The 19829-nt window shown below is 43.6% G+C and overlaps 2 protein-coding genes across 5 annotated transcripts in view; one reads left to right on the top strand and one right to left on the bottom strand.

Annotated features, from left to right (window-relative positions):
* LOC133350839 (centrosomal protein of 72 kDa-like) overlaps positions 1–2403 on the top strand; it is a 30394-nt gene extending 27991 nt beyond the window's left edge. Inside the window, exon 15 of the mRNA XM_061565612.1 lies at positions 2245–2403. Coding sequence (XP_061421596.1) covers positions 2245–2338 — 94 coding nt within the window. The 3' untranslated portion in view covers positions 2339–2403. The remainder of the gene's footprint in view (positions 1–2244) is intronic.
* The window catches only part of LOC133350840 (tubulin polymerization-promoting protein family member 3-like), a 38074-nt gene continuing 20546 nt past the window's right edge, over positions 2302–19829 (bottom strand). For 2 of the 4 annotated variants that reach the window (XM_061565613.1, XM_061565614.1), the window contains 3 exons: positions 17079–17232; positions 7199–7382; positions 2302–2489 (listed from right to left, as the gene is read on the bottom strand). In XM_061565613.1, the coding sequence (XP_061421597.1) occupies positions 2302–2489; positions 7199–7382; positions 17079–17232 (526 nt within the window). Of the gene's footprint in view, positions 2490–4072; positions 7383–17078; positions 17233–19829 lie in introns of those variants that run through there. The other 2 variants (XM_061565615.1, XM_061565616.1) reach the window with 2 other exon arrangements.

Below are 19829 nucleotides of genomic sequence, written 5' to 3'. Positions count from 1 at the left end.
GCTGTCTCTTTATTTTCAAGTGTTTCACATTTTTATCACAATTCTGATATTGTAAATTTCCTTTTAGAAGTAAAAAAAAAAGCAGTTCAGGTTAGGATATCCGATGTGCATTCTGACAGTCAAGCCTTAAAGTTGTCTCAGAACCCATCCCACATGTGCCATCGACACCATCTTGAACATGCTGGCAGCATCCTATCAGTCGATTTTCCATTTGCAGTACTGAGAGCATCCACCCTGTAATTGATTTCAGTTCCCAGGCTGCCTTTACTGTTCTTTTCTCGTAACTTTGTGAACGTTAACAATTTGCTGTCCAGCTGCTTTTTCCAAATAGCGACACTTTATTGCAAACCACAAATGCTGGTTTACAGTCGTCTGACACTCATCAAGGGAGTTTCAAACTACCTCTCCGAGATGTGCTTAAGAAACGCAGAGATGTAAAACTCTTTATATTGTCACATGGCAAAGAACAGTTGACAACCGCGCGGGCACAATTTGCACATAAGTCTTTTTAAGTGCAAGTGCCCATTCAGCTGCAATGATTGATGTACAGAAACTCAAATGATCAGAAAAAATGTATCTGCATACTTCAAAAAGTACACGGTCTTCTGTCTGCATTTTGTATGTCCAGCATGTACTCGGTAGTGATGTGCAGCCTGCCACGGTGGTATGCCTCTGCATTTTGTCAGTGTAATGTCAGACGGCTAAACTTTTTGAAACCACCTCAATGGGCATGCTGTGAACATGATTAATACGTTAGGGCAGGGGGATAGTGTGGAGAGCTGTTGGGCGGGTGGGGGGGGGCACGAGGAGGGTTTGGTGGGTGAGTGAGCAAGAGGCAGGGCTGTGAGAGAAATGTGACAGCAAGTATCTTGTACAAAATCCATCCGTGTGGTGTGACATAGGAGCTTGTGGGACCTATTTGACACACACGCACGTTCACCTGACACTGTCACATTAGAGGCAGCAGGTTGGGTGAGATTGCACAAAACTTCCACCGCATATATTTGCAGGATACCTGCACAATATCATTTTCGTAGGCTGCAACCAACCGTGAAGGAACACTTTGTAGAAAACTTAACCGCCAAATAACATTTTTCAACGTTTCTTAAACATGTCAACGAATTTGCATATACTTTTCACAGCGTGTATAAGCGTACATTTTCCATGTCAGTCATTTGCAAGCATTATTACCCAATTTGTCATCAAGACATGCCGTGAAAGCACAAAAACGTGCTTCACTGTCACTGCTGACAATTTATGGCATGTCAAATGTATTATAGCAGAACTCCAAATCTGTACATTTCTGTAATTTGCAGATTATTGGAGGTTCGTGACTGTTCCTGTAATCCTCGGCACACCGAGGTGGATTGAAAATGCTTCGCAGACTGCAAACCAGGATCTGTAGAAGTTGACAGAGTTTTGCATCGGCACAGACGAGCTGGGCTGATGTGATTTGAGCAGAAGAGTTTTGCATTTTTTTGACTTGATGTCAAGTCTAAGAAATGCAAAGAATCTGTGAACATCGACCAATGAGAGATTTGCGGCACTTTCGTCTTAGGAAAGCATATAACTTTGTAATCCGAGAATTGCAGATAAATTTGCTAGTCACGTGCCACGCTTTCCTGATAATCCATGAAAAAAATTGTGGAGTAATGGAATTGCGTGGGTCTTGTCTCAATCTGTAGCACACAGTATCAGAGCTGTAGTTTGCAGGAGGCAAGATATGGTGCCCTCATATATACTCTGATTATTGTTTTTCTGTTGTACATCAGTTCTATTTAGAGAAAATATTGCTGTTTTGCCTTGAAAACTGCATGTATGAATTTCATAAAAATGCAAGCTAAAATACCTTGGTTTGAAACTAAATCATATGAACTATTACAATTTAAAATTACGCAGTTACTGGTGCATGTGGCATTATGTGCAATGTTGGCATTTACATCAGTTATGTGACTCAAAATGTTCTAGTGACTAAACGTTTCATATTTTACCACTTTAAAACAGTTAGGTCGAAGGGAATAGGTGTTTGACAGACTACAGTTTACAGGCGATAAATTCCACCACAAATATCAATGGCTCCATACAAAACATCATCGCCTCCAAGTGCATTTATTCCCAGCTGATTAAGAGTGTTATCAGCATTAATGTTGGCTGCGTGCGCAAGCACAAGGCTGCCGCGCACAAGGCTCGACAACTGTGGGTAAAGCGAGCGGTCCCATGTGTGTGTGCGCGTGCCCGCACGAGGTCGTTGGTGATGACGAACGAGCACCTCCTGCGCGAGCTGGGCAATGCACGGGAGCGTCACGGAACCAGACGATTCCCGCCCGCGCTGGAGTGAAGATGGTGCAGCCGCCGCCACCGCGAAACGGCGAGTTCACAGAGCCAAGAGTCCGGTTCGCGTAAACACCACCCGCTGGATTGCTCCAAGCCACGCGTTGCTTCCAGAGACTTCAACCACTGGCTTCCGTTAACGCAGCGGTTTTCAACTGCTGAGGGAGGGGTGGGGGGGAGGTTGTGAGGGCATATTCTCTGGGGGAGGAAGGCTGTCTTCACAGTGGTTGGGGGGGGGGGGGGAAGAGGGGTAACAGATTTGGCTTATTTTTAGCACTGACAAAAAAACACTTAGCTTATTTTTTTGCAGATTTTTGTAAGTGAATTGAGAAGCTTACTGCTGGGAAACTGGCACACCTCTCAAGTTAAACTACTACACCGAACAACTACACCGAAATAACTCATTTGTTTTTCAATTGTATCACATTATTTTTACAAGGTCATATCATTTACTTTTCTCAGGCATGTTCTTTTGTGTGTCTCACAAGACAAAACTGAGCTCAGTTGAGTTATTTATACTGTATATTTGTGAAATTTGTGCCAACTCCCACTGATACATTTTAAGCGAATTTCAAATGCAGAATATCTCATCCAGATCACTTGAAGTATGGGTAAAATACTTGCAGTGTATGGGCTTGTTGCCATCTATAGTGAAATTTTATAAACGAGGTAACAAACTGTCAAAATTCATATTATATTGACGTTGGGCAAGCCAACTTTTCTAATGTATTTACCGTGACCTCAAATACCTTTTACCATTGCTGCTCAACTTGACTGCTCTCATACAAGCAGCATGACTTTGTATTGCTGTTCATGGAAGTGGGTTTTTCCGACCACATAGGAACAGACATGTGCCTGCCTCAGATATGTAGCCCAGCACTGAATAAATGCACAGCTCCACCGTTCAATATTTAACCACTAAAACGTTTTAAATTCAACACTTCCATTTCTCGTTGTTAATTTTTCACATTAACGCACCACATCGTCTCGGCTCTAGTTATTTTCCAAAGCTCATTGCAAGGCATCCCCTAAATCTTCTCATTACAGACCTCAATAACCCCAAGGAGTCATTCCTCTTCCCCTAAAAGGGTGGTTTAAACTGAATAAATGCCACATGAGTTCAGCCCATATTGTCTATTTAAACGACGTGAAAAAAATGGCACCAGCTGACGGTCGCTTGTGAATTCCACCGTACGTTGCTGGTAATAGAAAATAATAAATGCGTGGTATTATAAATAAGTTGTTTGGCAGTGAGTATTGCTGACATTAATCAAGTTGCTGTGGCAGTGTTTTCCCCATGTTAGTTCTGGCAGTGTTCTATATAATTACTTTTTTATTTAAAGTCGATTTATTTATTTTTTCAGAAAAAACGTACGTTTACAAAAAAATACATTTGTTACCCGAAACCTCTTTTAATCTTAAAAGAATGATAAGTCGTATTTCAAAGGCAACTGGCATTTGTTTTCAAAAATCAATTACAATAAGTTTATGGTGTGGGATATTCAAATGTTACTGTGAAAACAATATCCAGTGTGTTGCTGTATATATTATAATCTGATTAAATGCCATGTTTTATCATCAGCTGTCATGTGTCGATGAAATATTAGAGTGAATAAATGTTTGTCGAGAGGGGTTGCTTGGTTTATTTGATTCTTGCAGCTGGAAAACAGGTAAATTTTCAACATTCAGCTGTGTGCATTGCCAGTGAATATTTACATATAAAATGCACATCAGTAAAACATTTTTCCCCCAAAATGTAATTTATTGAAGCAAAAAAAATAAAATTGGTTGCATCTGTACTGTTACACAAGTTTGCTTCAAGACTTAAATACAATGAAACCAAATTAAAATACGTAGCTGTAAAATTGTGTTATGCCTCCGTCCATTCTTCTGCATGTTTTTATGGCAATCTCTCCAGGTTAAAAATAGGTTTTAAGAGACAACATTAATAAGGCGTAAGTATTGCTTTCAGTGATTTGGTCTTGAATATTTAAGTGATTTAAGTAAAATGACACTTTAAGTTTAACACTGGTTTTTAAAATGAGCTACTTTCTGTAAACATACTATTGCTAACAACAAATTCTAACATTTTTTAAGTGATGTGCAATAATATACTGTATATATATAAAACAAACCAATTATTGATTTAGTTTCATATTTTGTGTATAACTTAATATTCAAGCCCTGCTACTGTACATTTGGACAACAGACATCTGTATAACAGTTCATGCAATACAGACAAATCATGCGTAGTACAATCACTGGGCACAGGAGAAATTACTGTTCGCACAGTGATATTGGTAAGTCCATAGCTTAATGATAATGTTACATACAAAAGGAAATTTTACATCTTAACAATCAAAGTTATAACATCCACCCCCAAACTGGCTGCAAGCGCTACTGCAGTGGTCAAGAAGTGATATGCAAGAACAACCGACTGAGCTGCACAACACAACGCTCCCAACAACCAGCAACATAGGTGCCAAGAAATCGGCCACATGCAAGGGCCGACTAATATTTAGGCTCCAACATAAGAGGTCGACAACAGGCTGCGTATAATAGATAGCGAAACAGGCTTCACCATGAATGCCCAGCCAATTGGCTTTCTGCGATTAGCAGCCAGATTTCAACCACACAGACGCCAGTCAATGTGCTGCATGTCTGCAGCAGCCAATGGGGTATCATTGCAAAAGTGCCTGCCATTTAGACACTTTGCAGGAGAGGTGGCTGGTCGGCCTTAAACATGTGACATCATCGCTAATCGGGCCCATCAATCATGCTCCAACATGTGAGCCGAGTTTAAGCTGGTGCAAAAGCACTTTAAAGCTATATGTTTACATTCCAATTTCAAGCGTAGTCACACGCCACAGATGTGTCACATTCGGCAGTAAGAATTTTTTTCAGATGAACTATAAAGACCACTGTGAAAGTCTCCAAGTTACTGCATTTATTGGGTGCAACATTTTAAAGTTGCACATACATCCAAAGCAAATAAAAAGCCATTGCATTTGCCCTCAAAGCAACCACTGGCCAAAGTAAAAAAAACTGCAGCCGAGATTTTTTTCCTAAAAATAATCCGTTAACAAATATGCATGATTTTTTAGTTATTTATCACTTTATTTAAAAAAAAATGCCTTTAGCACTTAATATATTTAAACATTCCCATCTCTTCAAGACTAAAATATCTTTTGATTAAAAAAAAAAAGGTCAACATTTCCAACTGCAAATCAGCGAGGTTCACGGTGATACTTTGTTATAAACGGAAAGCAAGGCAGGATCTCCTGTGAGTAAACAGGTTGTACCGATACAAGCACTGCACCTACGAACTTGAACTTCGTTTCTACTTGCTAAACCGGCCGCGGCCTGGCTTCCCAGACTTCACCGAGCAGGTGGAAGAAATCAAATTATAAAAAGCTGGGCCATTTCCTCATATAAAGGGGCATCAGGTGTGCACAGGCCAAGCCTGACGTACATGTAATGACACTTCAGTCTCAGTTGAGTCTCTCCTCACCACCACTCCGCTCACACATTTTGCATTTAATTCGATTGTGGGAGTTGATGAAAGGACAAATGGCAGTGTGTGTCCCTTGCACATAGTGCGTATACAAGCATGTAAACTGAACCCCACGCTGTATATAACTTAACTACAGTATAATGTAATGTAAAACAATATACTGCACAGCATATGTTCAATACAAATTTAAATCCTCAAAAAGGTAGACATTAAAGCCTTACAAAGTGGGCTTAGATGTCAAGCGGGCAAGTTATGAGCTGCGGTCTTGCCTGTGAATGTCCGAATCTCAGCAAACACACAGGCGTTGTGACAGGTGCCCATTAAAACCCCCTTTGCGAAAGTCTTAAGACTCAATGAGGCTCCCTTGGACAAATAAACAAATACTAAACAATGGTGCCTCGTTTGACGTCTTCAGTTTGACATTTGCCACTCGAGACCGATGGGCATTCAATTAAATTACCATTATTACCTGGCTTCAACCTGTGCTATCATCTCGTTTTGTACGTGGACGTGTTATTTTCAAAAGTTATAAAATCTCTCGGGGTGATGTCATCGGCTTAGCGTGATGTCATTTGGAGTGCACGAGCTCTGACATTTTGACATAGACTAATCACTCATCCATTTCCACACCCAAGGTGTGCATCTGCTACAGTCATGGGCACAAGAACCTTTGCTTGTCATTCAAATACTTTCTTTGTGCGACGGGGACTTTTATATGTGGGGGGGGGGGGGAAGTGGTTTCACTACAGCTGTACACGCGTGCACACATATACGTGCATGTGTTAGGGGAATGGTGTAAGGTATCTCCCTACAACCAGAAACCAAAAACCTCGGCTGGCACACTCGTCCCTGATGGGGGGAGGGCAGGGTAATCTTTGTACTGTACCTTTTTCATTATTAGCAAGCACCACCATGAAGCCAGGGGGAGAGACAAAATGAATATCTGTGTCACTTTGGTCACAATTCCTTCCAGCGCTCTGTGCATATTTAACCTTTTAACTGATAAGGCATAGGATGGCAGCAGTTACATATATTGGCAATGTAATGTTAGGCTTTATATTTATATGCATCGACGTGGCAGAGGAAGTTAACTAGCAGTAGAAACGTCTGCTTGGGAAAGCAGTTCGGGAAAAAAAAGACTCAAATACAGAGGGTACACTATTTTCCCTGCTAAATTCCACACGTGTACAAATCCGTAAATGCCTCTTTTCGTGAAAAAAACCCCATACTTTTAAAAGCTATTTATTTGGACGAGTGACCTAGTGGAAAGTGAGGCAGGGAAAATATGGTGACCGTGGGCCAGGTAGCACCCGTGCCGTTAGGTCTTCTTGGCATTGGGAGACGCGACGGCACCTTTCACTTTCTGGTCGTACGTGCCCGCGTCCCTGTAGCTGTGCACGTATCCTCGCGTGTCGGGGATATCTTCCCGGCCCGCCTTGCCCTTCCCCTTGCCGGTCTCGTCGAACCGCATCTTGTGCGTTCCCGTGTACTTGGAGGGATCCGTCAGCCGGCCAACGCCGCCCTTGTTCGTCGCCTTCTGCGGTATCGCCGATCCAGGTGGCAGGCCGGCGGACAGGATGGGTCAACAAATTGACGGATACGTGGGTGGTGTACAACACAACAGACAAGCAGAGTTAGGACTTATTCAATAGTGGTGTGCAAGTCTCGATTGTGGTGTTTTAGAGGTTTATGGGAGACTTATGAGGATGCAGTTGTTAGGATAAAACATAGAACATCCAGTGGGTTGACCTATCTGTGGGTTTTTGACTGTTAACCTCAAATGTGTGGGTTTTCTCTGGGCATTCACATCAGTTCGGCTGGGAATGTGGCTGCTTTAATTGATCGGCTCTGCGATACAGCACGGCATAAAAAACATGGCGCATACATGAAACAGACCAGACGGGGCCTGGATTATGCAATGTACGTCTTGGGAATGGAGTTCAATAAATTTCAAAAGCACGCTCATTTTACATGTGTAAAATGTGACTTCGGGAGTATTTGAAGAAAGATTTTTTTTTACCGTTGCCTGGTTACATCTCGAAAATGTGGTGGAAAGATGACCTTTTTCGGCCACAAAATCAGGAAACCTGGGCCAAAACCCTCAGCGCTGAAAGGAATGCCAGGAATAGCACTTGGGGTGTTGTACAAAAAGACAACCGCATTAATCTCAAAGCCCATGTCTTCTAATATTTTATATAAAGGCTTCCTGCGCATATAGTCGCGCTATAACAACGGCGTGCATGTAAATACAGAGAAGCTAATATATCAGGCAGAAGACAAGATTTTTTAACACAATCATCTATATACAATATAAATACTATCGGAATACTGTATACTTAAACACAGAACCATAGACCAGACAGAACACTATATACATATATCCAGACACACAGAACCACAAAATGACCAGGCAAAAAGAGTGCACGGACACGAATACATGAAGCCAGGACTAAAGGTAAGGCATAACCCAATGCAACTCCTACATAAACGATGTACTCCATCATTATAATTCATACGGGTGTGCACCCAAGTAACTTGTATTCAACACAATTGTCAGCAAAACACCATTGTGCAGTCGTGCAAACGCAACTTGAATGTTCTCCTGTGAAATATTAACCTTCGAAAAAACAACATGCAGTTAACCCCATCATCACCTCCGTCTGTCAACTCAGGTTCGTGCATATGCTCAGAGTCGGATGAAACGGCAATATTGTTTGAACAAAACTAATTTACTTCCGTTCATTAACCGCTGCAACTTACTCCTGTTGCCCAATTTCCTTTTCAATAATGCATCACACACTTGCGACGACGTTGGCCCACTTAATTCCCCAAGCCCATAAATCGTGGAGGTTGCGGGCACAGAGGTGGGGGGGGCGGCTCGGGACTGTGAAGCGAGGGGCCAAGCGGGGACGTGGGCACGAGCAAATCCTGCGCTCCTCCACAATGCGTGGGCAGGTGCGGGCCCCATTTGCCAATCGCGCCAATCGCTTTTCATGAAGGGAGTTTGACACATGCACTCAGTTCCACCCAGCAGTTCTAGTCACGGCATGTGCTCTGTCTAACTGTGGTTCCTCATTGACCACCGCCGGTATAATGAATACCCTGCCCTGGTATTACCAGCAAGGGAAATCCACAACGGATGTTACGCTAAGCCATGGTCCTCATTTCATATTCGCTCAAAATCGGCAGCAAAACGCAGGCACTTTAAATAGTCAGACGGCCCTCCTGTCGTCGTAGATTCCCAAGCATCGATCGTTCCTTCCTCCTTTTGTAACTGTGGACGTATGAATTAAAATTATGCTGCGGAGGCGATTAATGTGACAGCACATTAGCTGTGAAGTTTAATCGGGACTGGAGCTGGCCGTGTTCCTTGGCAAGACATTTTACACTGATTGTGTGCACATGGCATATTCAGTGTTTCAAAAAAAGAAAACAGTCCAGAGATGACCTTTGGACTGGGAGTAGGGGCGGGGGAGGAATGCCAATTTCTTTCATGGTGCATCAACCCCCTTTGTACTTTGAGCATATTCAAGGCATTATGTAATTTGTTGAGTATGGAAAAGTCAAGCACCTATTTGGTAGCGATGCATTTAATTAGAAGAAGTCTATAGCGCAAAGACTGTGTGGAACATTGTGACACCAGCCACAGACCCCATGATCCAACAAACTCCCCGTAGACATAACAGGGGCCGTGTAAAATGGTTACCGGCCACTTGACTGCGTAATTGCTCACAGATTTAGCAAACGCCCTTGTAAACGGCACACTCTGTTAAAGGACGTCCCCAAAGCGCACGTGTGTGTGTGTCTTAAGGAAATGTCCTCTCGTTAAAGTATTATTGATAGCTGGAGATGTCGCGATTTTATTATAGTGCAATCCAGGGTTCATATTGGCCATGTTTGTTTGTTGTAGTACAGAGTTAGACTGATGGCCTTAATCCAAGTTGTCTTGTGGTTGTGGTTGTTTGACTTGCATCCTACTGGGATTTTTGCACACAGTGTTGGTGTACGGTGCTTTTTCTGCAATATTTTGCTGTCTTTTCTTGGATTTTCTGTTTGCACATAGTCACTTTAAGATGTTTTCTTGTTCATGTTTTTGTTTTCTGTTTGTTGCGGTTGCACCCGATTCAAGAGCCGAATGGCTCACAGGGCTATACCTAATAAATGAACTTGAAACTTGATATCAAGAGGTCATGACGGCATTTCGCCTTTGAGGCCACCACACTTCTCGTTCGCCTCTTTCCTCATGCCAGCCCTCGTCGTCGTTGCTGCTGCAAAGTCGGCACCCAACCCTGCCAAGGTCCTCGCGTACAGTGACCATCTGGCGGGATACTTTAATAACAGTACACATTTCCCCCAAAGTATCTTACAACATTGTTTTTCATGCTGAAATACTTTCTACCCTTTGTCGAATGCAATTGTGATTGAATATTGCTCTTAAAACAAGACCTCTTTACGGAAATGTTTAACTTTTTTCGTAGGCTGGGCATGGCGCCACACACCCTGTACACCAGCAGTTTGGTAGGGAGCGAGGGAGGGTTGGTGGCGCACGTAAGAATCGTGTGCAACTGATACCCAGCTACACGGACACAAGAGCTATTACTGGTAGGAACCTCCTGGTTACACCAGCCCACAGGGGATTATTGTGTCCGTCGTGCAGGGAGGGGCTGGGTGGGGAGGGCGTGGGTGGGGAGGGTGGGGAGGGGCTGGGTGGGGAGGGTGGGAGGGGTGGGGCTGGGTGGGGAGGGGCTGGTCACCCCGTGGTGCCCTTATAAAACTCAACGTTTAACCTACTCACGCCGGCTTGTGCCTGCCCGTCGGGCATATTTACGGAATACACCACGCCACCGTTGACCCTGGCCATTTACCGAGCAACCCAACGTTCCTACCAGCTCCCTCCGCAGGAATGTGTTAAAAAGGCAGAACCTGCAAGTAGGTGTCTGTTCGAACTGAAGTTCCGAATGCTGTCTGCTTAAATGTGTGAGTTTTACCCACCCCTACTGGACATCCGTGAAAAAGAGCTTAATAGCCCATCAGATTGCTCCAGTGTAAATAATTATTCTGATTCTGACAAGTAACTAGTTACCAACACAAAATTGACAAACTATCAACTTTAGACAGTCCTGAAAATATCATCCTGAGACTCCATAATTTCCGCTTTGCTTATTATTCCTTTGAAAGCAGATAATAAATAAAACCTGAAAATCTTATTAAAATTGTGGCGAGCGTCAAACTCCGAAAAATAAAGATAAATTATTAAGCTGGCAATCCTTGTAACTTGGCTCTGTCATCATTCCGCTCTGCCTTTCAAAGCAAGATAACCTTTAACAAAACACATTTTATGAGGACTGCAACAGCCTGTCGCCAGGCAACCGACACCACTGAGATCACAATTTCGCCGTCAGCTTTACAGCGTTTTGGTTTCCCTATGAAACATTTATTGCCCATAAACAGACGTGAAATGGCAATCACACACATCACCGTGAAATGCCACGGTGGGGAGGGTACTCGCTCGGGAGCGTTGCAGCCTTTACCCCGACGCGCTTTATCACGCCGTGATATTTAGTTCAACGTAAAACGCCAACAAGATCTACCCCCTCTCCTGGCCAAACTGACTGCACTGTTAATGCGCGGAATAAATTGTTAACAGTTAGGCCAGGGCACTCATTCTGTCCGTATCGGTTTCGATGAGGAGTCGTCGCAGCCCACAAAGTTTGCAAAGCGTGGCATGAGAAAAAAGATAAGGCCAGGCCTAATGTGAAGGTTTATTCATAGGCCTCATATTTATAAAATTCCGGCAAATAAACTTGGGCAATCTGAATATAAATGCAGTTTATCATTGCCTTCTAAATCACATAGCTTGTTTCCTACTTCCATTATAAAGTCCTGTTGATGTTTTTATTGCAATGTTTAATTGATATTGGATAATTTAAGGGTTTATTTTTGGGAATTTCATATCCTTTACAATCATTGTACTTTGTTGCGTCTGCTACTAAATATATACTTTTCTACCCAAAGTCTCACTTGATAAGGTGACTTGTAATCTCGCAGTGAGCTCTCACCTCGTTATAAATAAACGCTACATTTACTGCAGTAATAGCATCATAGTATGCATCAGTACATCAATCAATTTAAACGAACCAAGTGCTACACAAAAGTGTTGGGAGTTGCTCACCTCTGTTGGTCCCTCGTCAAAAGTGAAAATATCACATTCCTATGACAGAAACCAGTTTCTCCACATGACAACAGTTGTTGATTATTATGACTATAAATTTTTAAAAAATGTATATCGGAGGACTTCAAATATAACATTTATGACTGCCCACCAATGCCAAATCCAGAAAACGTTTAACGTGAAAATTAAATGGAAACACGATGCCTTTTCCTCTTTCTTTGTGAGAAAAAAAATAATTATCCGACCTGATGGCACGACAAATGCACGAGCCTTAATGTCTGGAGTGTCTCTCCCACGATCACCGTTGTAGCCCAGCAACAGTTTCAGAAATAAACCATTAAGACTGTGTTAGGGCATGTTGCCTCTGACACACGCACACTGAATTAGCAACCACATCGTTTCTGGTACAACAAAAAAATAAACAAGATGGGTCTCATTATCTGCGTGGGCTGATTTTCCACAGTACATTTTTATTTCAAACGCCCTTACAAAAGAGGAAGATCAAAGGGAAAATAAGTAGGACAAGCCAGAGAATCCTCAGCTAATGCACGAGCAGAATGAACGGATGATATGTTTCTCACGAAATTCACATCGCGTCTATCACGCAGGGATAACCCGAGAGAAATTCTGCAAAGGATTGCGCTGGATTATGCAGCACCTTTTACTTGCGGATGATCCAACGCACACAAAGAAGAGCCTCATTCATCCTCGCGGAGACTTTGCAAACGCGTGTGCAAAAGAGGGAGAATGGTGGGTGTGCTCACCAACATTAGGGTACTCTCAAGTTACTTTCTGCCACTCGAATGGGGGGCCCACCGGCGCTCCTCTAAGAACCAACACCCTGTCTCACTCTGCTCACCGTCGTTCGCGTAAGAACAAAAGCACGTGTGTTCTAGAGCGGACAGACGGTCGGACGAACGGAGGGGGCAGGAGGGTAAGTGGGGAGTAGAGGACTCGCAGATGTTGGGAAACCGGGGGTTATATAGACAGCATGGTCGCCAGTACGCCAGCTCTTAACCATACCCAGGCGAGAGCGAGCTCCCATCCACCCTCGTTACGCCCAATACAAGCAGGGCGCACGGCCGAAGAGCAAACCCATAGCAGCTTAGTCTCGTCACGTGCCCCCCCCCCCCCCGTGCCCGCACTTTACCCAGCGCCAAGTGAACGTCTCGGTGGAGCCGGCTTTTGCGGTCACTCGCGGGTGAAGGGTAAAGGCTTTCTTAGCGTGTGGTCGGTGTGAGCGTCGCTGGATGAGGCCATGTGCTTCGAGTAACCCGGGGCAACTGAGCGCAGAGTTGTGCGCGTTTCCAAGACGTTTTGGGCAAAACAAGGCCGGCGAGACAGACTTGTATTTGCTGTTTTATATTAAGCAGATTGAGACTGCACGCCCGAGCGGTGCTCGCAACGAGGCCCGAGACCAAGCAGCAGAAAGGGGGCAACGTAAGCAACACGACCGCGAGGCTTTGTAACCAGCACAGGGGGATGGGGTGTCATCACCATCGCCCCTGCCACGCTGTGCCATGGATGATAATGTGACTGAGCCTTCCAGCAACCAGCTTTCATGCAATCAGCAAACAGCCCCCCCCCCCTCCTTCGTGCCAAAACGGTTTTTAAGACGCGATGCTTAAATTAAGATGCGCGGTATTGCATTTACAAGCACACGGGACTTAAAAAAAAAGAAAGGAAATACGACACGGCCTGCCAAGCCCCACTGTAACATCTCCGACCACAGCCTTGTTAATCCTATAGTCCTCATGCTGCGGAACCCAGAAACCCAGGCCTGCCAGGGGCACTCATTGCAAAAAAGCAAATTAAAGTACACATTTGATGCCGCAATGCTGAAAAAATTTAGCTACAATTAAATGCACCAATAACTGATGAAATTACACGCGTCTGAAAACCAAAGTTAGTCAACTCATTTTTCTGCCTAGGAACCACAAGATAAATTAGCGTGTTTCAAATTGCACTTTTCTGGCTCGACTCTGGTGCATTTTTTTACTGGCTGAGACTGTCATATTGCCATATCTCTTCATCTTTCAAAACATCAAAAGCCGAGCTGCATTATTCTCCTTCATGTTTGGCCAATGCTTTTATTTGTGTGTGTGTTTTTATGTGTGTGTGTTTATGTGTGTGCGTACCAACACAAATATATGTATGGGAGCGGTAGTGCAATGGTGAGCGCGCTGTTCAACGAAGCCGGCGATCTGAGTTCGATTCCTGCTCATGGCCAATGCTAGTAAATGATTATCTGAACCAGACATGGGTCTCCTCCCCTAGGTCGACTCGGCCTCAAATGAGTACCTTGTGCAATATGTAAATATCACCACTAGGTATACAAAGGCATGGTGTTGGCCACCCACCCCCTCGTGTGCTGTGCCAACCTTCATAGGTGCTCACTAACAACACTTGTCTCAACAGTCTGTTAAGGCTATACGGGGGATCTTTGTCTTTTTTATATATAATATAAATGTGGAGTGTTGGCACAGTGGTTAGTCCACTTCACTACGAAGCATGTGCCCTGAGTTCGCCTCCCTGACCATGGCTACGATCAAGAGTTCTGTGAACCTGTGCAGAGCCGCTCCCAAGGTTGACTCGTACAATAAAATGCAACTTGGGTTTATATAAAAATAGGGGTTTTCCCCTTCTTTCTTGCAACAAAACTGAAACCTTTTTACAAGGAATCATGTGCGTACACTTGTGTTGTCGGCGTTATGGTCCAAATTAGAATTGTTTTACCTACAATTTTGATTTTGCAAAGCCCCTTACTCTGAAACTACTGCCGACTATGTGAAACATAGCACTTTAAGATAAAAGGTTTTCCCCTTTTTTTCTGGCAACAAAACAGGTGTTAAGATGTTAAAACACCAAACTGAAACCTTTTACAAGGAATCATGTCTGCATTAACCACAATACTTTTGGTCAAAATGCAAACAAAAAACACACTGATAATATATGCATTGTCCTTGAAACTGATTGTTTTTTGTTTGCATTTTGACCACAAGTACTGTGGTTAGTGCAGACATGATTCCTTGTAAAAAGGTTTCAGTTTTGTTGCCAGAAAAAATGGGAAAAACCCTATTATTATATTTTGGTACTGGCAAAAGAGGTCTAATGATGTAGATGCTCACCCGAGCCCTCATTACTTTGACAGTGCATTGTCTTTGAGCTGTACACCTTTTGGCGTCCTCTGGTCGAGCACCAATTGAGACGACGCTCAAAAGAAAGCCGTCTCTGGTGTGGACCAATCAGTTTCAAGGACAATGCATATATTATCAGTGTTTTTTGTTAGCATTTTGACTGAAAGTATTGTGGTTAATGCACACATGAATTCTCGTAAGAAGGTTTCAATTGTGTTGCCAGAAAAAAGGGGAAAAAGCCTATTATTATATTTTGGTACTGGCAAAGGAGGTCTAATGATTGGGTTTATATAGTTTCTAAATGCAACTGGACCTCATGACTCTGCAGAAATTAGTGGGGGGGGGGGGGTATTCAAATATTCACATAGATATAGAGGCATTCATTTGTGAAGAAAAAATAAAAGTCTTGAGCCTGGATGAAAGAAAATGACTTGTTTATCCAGGATAGCCACACTGAGTCATATGACTCTTTTTCAGGAGGGTCTTGTAATTGGGTTTATTTTTTTCAAAATTCGTTCAGCCAAACGAGTATTTATTGTACAGGTGGGAGGTAACCGGACCATCCGGAGAAAACCCACGTGTGTGACAGGGAAATGCTCTATGCTCCGTGCAGATAGAAACATTGAAATAAGTCCACTTGCGGCAAAAATTTGTATTGCGCAGGAAGTCGACATCATAGATGGCTGGGTTAAGGGAGCTCCAGACGACGGGGATGGTCGAGGAGAAAGGGCGACCTCAAACTGGGCGAAGGTTGACTTCGACAGAAATCCTTGTTTGCTGGAGTAGAGGGTGTGTTGGAAGGGGGCAGTAATGTGAGATGAAAAGGTGGATTCTGAAGATGGCGAGTGGGATCTTGAAATTAACCTGGCATTAGACTGGGAATTGGAATGAGTTGGGGGGGATTGGAATATTAGGATGATGATTGCTTGTGTTGCAGTCGAAACGTCGTGAGAATTGTATTGTTTCATATTTTTATTATGTTATTGTTTCCCTTCTATGTAACTTTACCGAAAGAACCAATAATATAAATCCCTACAGTCACGAAAGCTTTAAATCTAAATTTGATGCGGTCTTGTTTACAAGTGTGGATGAGAAGTATAGAAGCAGCAACATTTTGGATCATCTAGAGTTGCGGAGATGAGGGGTTTGGGGAGGCCGTCGAGAATAGTAAGAAAACAGCAGATAAGGGAAGATGTTGCACAGACGGAGCTGAGATATGTGGGAAGCAAATGAGAGCTTGGGATCAACTGCAACTCCAAGGTTCCCACACTCTTTGCCAGTGTAATGTCAGTGCTTAAGAGGTTGACACACAAACCAAGGTCTTTACCGAGGGTGGTGGGACTTTTGGTCGATTAGAAGTTCTTCCGTTTTGACAACATCTAGCTGGAGGAAGTTAGAATCAATCCAAGATGAGAGAGCATTCAAGACAGGATTGTACCATTCCAACCTTAACAGGTGCTCACTTAACCCTTTCCCGTTCTGAGATGTCTGCAAGTTGCATGGTTGGGTCCCATTCACCTCTGAATTTTGGAGCACGCAAGCAACTCAGCGTTAATTTTATGTATGCAGGCGTAGTGTCGCTGATTTTAAAGACAGTGCACTTCAGAGAACAGTAGCGACACGACCACCGCACTCTATGACAGCTGGCGCCAAACTGTGCCACACGCTCTCCCGCGTGGCCTTGTGGGAACCTCGGTACCGATAAAGGTGATTTTATTTTCGTTTTTCTTCCAGTTTACTTCCTATGGCGTACACGTACCATGTCGCACGGAACGTCATCGGAACTGAATTGGAAGAAAAACTAATGACGTACACGTCCGTCATCGGAACAGGAAAGGGTTAAAAGCACTATCCCCCAACAGGCGTTAGACGGGACTGCAAGGAGAGTCCTCTGGTCTTTCTGACTCCAGGTGCGCTGCCGTACCGTGACCCCATGGATGATGGGGGACTTCCCAGCGATGAGCTTGTACGTCTCCTCTAGGGCCTCCTGCTCATCCTTGTCCTTGAAGCGTTTACACGAGAGTTGCTGAAGCGCCTCCTTGAACTCTTCGAACGTGATCACCCGTGCCGCCTTCTGTCTGCCGGTGTGCCAGGGAGAGGGTCACACGCAGACAGCACCCACTCAGACAATGCACCGCTTGCATTGCGGTGAAATTACCCGTAAAATTACCGATAACCGTTGCCCCTTTACTTGTCTGTCCACCTAATGCTGTGGGTAGAAAGCACGGCCAACAATTTCGAAAGGTTTCGAATTCACATCATGATCACGGGTCGACTCAGCCCATCAATCCTATAGGGTTGATGGGCTGAGTACACAGAACAACATCGCATATGCGACCCACTGGGGGACTCGGCTTTTGGCGGATATGTGAAAAGATTGGATACGTGAATATCTACAAAAAACGACGGTCACGCCATACACGCAAAAAACCCCACAAAAACGAACTCTAAATTGATATAAAAATAGCACAATGCTTTCATGTCATTTAGAAGAGAATGTACGCGAGATTGAGAACACATCTCTGTTTAACACGTAGGCTTTCGCGACCAATATTATTCATAATCAACGTTTTTGGGTTTAGATCGCGTTATTTATAAATGTGTCGTAACCCTCCACCACCCGACACGGCCAATCAGTAAAAAAGTGTCACGTTGACAAAAGACAAATAGTTCACAGACAAATAGTTCATTGCCCGATGATGCTGGATGCAATTACTAGCGAAACGTCGTACTCAAATTGTAAATGTTGTGGTTTCACGCTTCAACACACCGGTGGTCTAAAGCAGTGAACTATTTGTCTTTTGTCAACGTGACACTTTTTTACTGATTGGCCGTGTCAGGTGGTGGAGGGTTACGACACATTTATAAATAACGCGATCTAAACCCAAAAACGTTGATTATGAACACATCTCTGCACGTAAAGAGAGTCGTATTTGTAAACATCTACATAGATTGAGCAATACTCCATGGTCACTTCAACAAGGAAACAAGTTGACTCATGGTCATCCAGGAAAGCTTCATTGAGCCTCAAGCCTTCCACACAGGTTTTCTAATATCTCTATTGAGTGTTTTAGCGTGGGGGGGGCTTGAGTGGCCCAAAAATAAATCCATGCATACACAAGTGGATACAACTCGAATTCAGTTGAGCGAATTCTATCTCTACTTAATAAACCTTTACATGATGGTGTAAAATTATATATGGAAGTACAAACCGACACTGATGATGATAACACACCAACTATGACCATTATTTACTTATTTATCTATCGAGGAAAGCCATGCTTTATTTTATGTTAATATTTTTCAGTCAATGAATGATGAGTGTTTATATGTGTGGGAGGAAACCGGAGCACCGGGAGAAGATGTAAGCAAGCAAAGGGGCAACTCTCACAGATTGAAACAAATGGCAATTAGCCCACTTGCTGTACTGCCTTCTCCTGGCGAGCCAGGGTATGGCACCTTGGGCGATCCGCTAACCCTCCCCTGCACGGTGCCGGATTTAAGGCATGCGCCACCACCGCCCAGCGGTAAATGTTTACCAAAATGAAAAGGGTCCGAGGTTTTCGATGACCTACACAGTATTATCAGCATCGGCAAGGAGGTGATAATCGCGGGAACCACCGAAATACAATACGGGTCCTCCATGATTGCGATAACCATCTGGCGTGTGAACCATCAGACAAAGAACATCCTGTGCACACAACCTCTGGTCGTTTGCAGATGCAATCCAACTCGTTCCCACAAAAGCCTCGATTCTTATCACTCTGCCATTTTTTTCAGTGACGACGACAAAATGAGACGGTGTTAAAACAAATTAAGACAGCAAAAACGGCAAAGCTCATGCATGTGCTAATGACATGAACAATCTTTGTCTTCATAATATAGGTATTTGGGTCAGATAGCGTTACTTATAAATGTGTCGTAACCCTCCACCACCCGACACGGCCAAACAGTAAAATATGTGTCACGTTTATCAAAGGATTTTTTTTTACTGTTTGGCCGTGTCGGGTGGTGGAGGGTTACGACACATTTATAAATAACGCGATCTGAACCAAAAACCTATATTATGAATAATATTGGTCGCGAAAACCTATGTGTTAAATCTTTGTCTTGTACACCACCTTCGTCATATGGGGTATTGCTCGTCATGGTGTCCCAATGTTCCAATGAGCTATGGCTGGTACTTATTTCTGCTCTCAATCTTGAGTCAAAGGTCGACTTTAAACATTTCTACGGGAGGGATGAGTATGTCCAAGGGACAACTGCTCTGCCACCTTCCACCCAATGGGTGCAGCTTCACCACGCAGTGCTCGTTTTACCAACTTTGGAGGGATGATTGAGTGAGGTGACACTCACCAGGATCTGAACTGACAACCTCGCAAACTGGACATGGTTGCTCTACAAATTATATCGTGTTCTGGTTGTGTACAAGGTTGGGGGTGTAACGAAGCATCAATTCATCGATTACAGGCATCAAATTGAGCGTGTACAAATGGTTTATGGGTCCGTGTATATTGTATGCAATGGGTTTATCTGACCCCTACAAGGCTGCTACTTTCACCACAATAAGTTAACAAAACTGAATCTATTTTGAAATGGACTCACAACCCCCTGTGTAGCGACGAATCTCTGAACTGTTGGGGTCTCTCCTCTGTACAACAGTTACAAAGCACAG

This window comes from Lethenteron reissneri, chromosome 35 (genome assembly GCF_015708825.2).
Source record: "Lethenteron reissneri isolate LAM-NWPU_2019-01 chromosome 35, ASM1570882v1, whole genome shotgun sequence".
Classification (NCBI taxonomy): domain Eukaryota; kingdom Metazoa; phylum Chordata; class Hyperoartia; order Petromyzontiformes; family Petromyzontidae; genus Lethenteron; species Lethenteron reissneri.
Note: the sequence above shows the minus strand (reverse complement) of the source record. Positions and strands in the feature narration are given on the sequence as shown.